This window comes from Athene cunicularia (genome assembly GCF_003259725.1).
Source record: "Athene cunicularia isolate RWA chromosome Z unlocalized genomic scaffold, athCun1 chrZ_part1, whole genome shotgun sequence".
NCBI classification, from domain to species: Eukaryota; Metazoa; Chordata; class Aves; order Strigiformes; family Strigidae; genus Athene; species Athene cunicularia.
In genome coordinates, this window is record NW_020799142.1 from 28438918 (window position 1) to 28441292 (window position 2375).

At 48.1% G+C, this 2375-nt stretch overlaps 1 protein-coding gene across 15 annotated transcripts in view; it reads right to left on the bottom strand.

Annotated features, from left to right (window-relative positions):
- The window catches only part of CELF4 (CUGBP Elav-like family member 4), a 707595-nt gene extending 706440 nt beyond the window's left edge, over positions 1-1155 (bottom strand). For 5 of the 15 annotated variants that reach the window (XM_026865414.1, XM_026865415.1, XM_026865412.1 and 2 more), the window contains exon 1: positions 561-1151. In XM_026865414.1, coding sequence (XP_026721215.1) covers positions 561-840 — 280 coding nt within the window. In that variant the 5' untranslated portion in view covers positions 841-1151. Of the gene's footprint in view, positions 1-560 lie in introns of all 15 variants that reach the window. The other 10 variants (XM_026865422.1, XM_026865420.1, XM_026865424.1 and 7 more) reach the window with 5 other exon arrangements.
- Between the last annotated feature and the right edge of the window lie 1220 nt (positions 1156-2375).

Consider the following 2375-nt stretch of genomic DNA (forward strand, 5'->3'; position numbering starts at 1 on the left):
GACATTTAAAAAAAAAAAAAAAAGAAAGAAAAAAAGAAAAGAAAAGAAAAAAGAAAAAGAAAAGGCGCCGGTGCCAGATATACAACAGTTGTAAGATAGCGCTGGGAACACGGGCGGACACACGGACACACACACCCTTGGGTGGAAAATGTGCGGATCCCGAAGATAAATAAAGAAATCCTCTTCCTCTTTTCAGCACCACCAGCGCGCGGACAGCTCCCCGTCAGCCCCGCCGCCCGCTCCTGCGCTCGCCCGGGCGCCCCGGCGTCCGCAAGTGGCTGCGTCTCACCCCCAAAAAAAGAGGGGAAAGAAAGAAAAATTCTAATAAATAGACCAAACGGAGCTGACTCCCTTCCCTGCCTCTCTCTCTTCTCTTTCCAAGAGGTTTTATTATTTCTTTCCCTGCCCCCCCAGCCTGCCGCCTCCGCCCCCGGGCCAACCAAAAATGAAATAAAATGAAATGAAGTCGAAAGGAAAGAGAGAAAGAGAGACCCAGAGAGGGAGCGGGAGCCTGCCTTCTTTTCCCGATCTCTCCCGGGAAAGTTCAGGAGGTAACTCACCTTTGTGCATGCCAGTGAACCTGTCCTTCAGCACCGTCAGTTCATAGATCTTCCCGAACTCCTCGAAGAGCGGTTTGAGGTCTTTCTCGTCCAGGTTACGGGGGATCTGCCCAATAAAGAGCTTAATGGCATCGTGGTCCTTCATTGGGATGGTGGATGGGTTTCCGGGACTATGGTTTAATCCGTTCATATGCCCGTTGGTGCTGGGGTTGCTGTGATTGCTACTCAGGCTGGTATTGTCTGGTTGTCCGTTTGCTAACGTGGCCATCTTTATATACATAGAGAAAATCTTCTTTCCTTTTTTCCCCCCTCTTCTTTTCTCTCTCCCTCCCTCTCTCTCCCTCTCTCTCTCTCTCTCTCTCTCGCTCTCTCGCTCCCTCTCCCTCTTTCACACACACACACACACACACTCACACACACACACACTCCTCCCTCTCCGTCTCTCTCTCTCTCTGGGTCTGATCTGATTTTTTTTTTACATTGAAGATCTGTGTCCTTTCCGTTTAAACAGGCTGGATCGGTTCAAATTCCCAGCCAGACTAGGGGGTGGGGTGTGAGTGTGTGGATGTGTGTGTGTGCGGGGAAGGGAGGCTGGGGGTGGGGGATTGCTTTTGCCTCTGCTCTGGCTAAACCCCCTCCTCCCATCCAACCACCCCCCTGTCTGTCTGCCCGGGAGAAGCTTAATGGTATCTTCCAACACAGCCCCTGGCTATAAATAGCACTAGGCGCATGGCTCTTAGAGAGACAGTCAATTTCTATTGTGCCAAGTGAGCAAAGGGGAACGGTTGCGTTTTTAGGACCAATGATGATGATTTTTTTCTTTCCTTTTCCTTTGCAAGCCCTCCGATCAATCGCTGTCGTTATAATTTCAGTGATCATCGGGAAATCTGCCTTCTTATTTGAGAGGGGGAAAAAAAACAAACCCAAGGTGTTCTGACTTCTTCCTATTATGATCGCTCTTATTTATTATTTACTCTTATTATGATTTCTCAATTGATAATAAAAGCAGTTCAGATACGGACGAATCCTCCGCCTCAGAGGTTGCTTTTGCTGTTGTTGTTGTGGTTGTGATGTTACAAGCTCTTTCTACTATATGTTCTTGTTGCATCTAAAAAAAATGCATGCTCTTTAAGCTCTTTTTTAAAAAATTATGCTGATGATGATGACATCAAGCTAGGAAAGGCGCAAACTGTATTGTTGTAGCTCTTTGGAGGGAGACGAAAAATATCGAGATGACTATTGTTAATGTTCATGCTGCCGATATTTATTTTACATACAGTCAGTGCGGGCGTTATCTCCTATACTAGCTCCGTGTGGTGTGTGTGTGTGTGTGTGTGTGTATTGGAAAGGGATTGATTAGATAAGATTTTCTTGCCCGACTTTCAAGCCATCAGGATATTCTGTCTCTCTCTGATGGAAACATAAATCGTATTTTGTAGTCATCAGGGATCGGGAGTTGCTTGTCCGAACAATGCTCTCCAGACAAAGTGTACTGTATGGTGGAAATGAAATCAGCTCTCCTTTCATAGCATCTGGGGGTGGGGAGGGCAGGGAGCCTCGGATTAAGGACACAACTCCCCCTTGTCCCCCAAATAATAATAACAGTAATCCGGACAGTAACAAAACAAGGCTCTGCGTGTGCTCTGAGCAATGCCTTTATTTTATTTCTTTCTTCTCCTTTCCCCCGGTTCCCGAGCAAGCTGCGCGGGGATGAAGCTCGGACAAACACCGGCTCGGAGCAGCGTTGAGAGTTACCTGCCCTGAACCCCCCCGCGCCCCGGCCAGGCTGCAGCCGCACGGCGCCCGACCATCTCC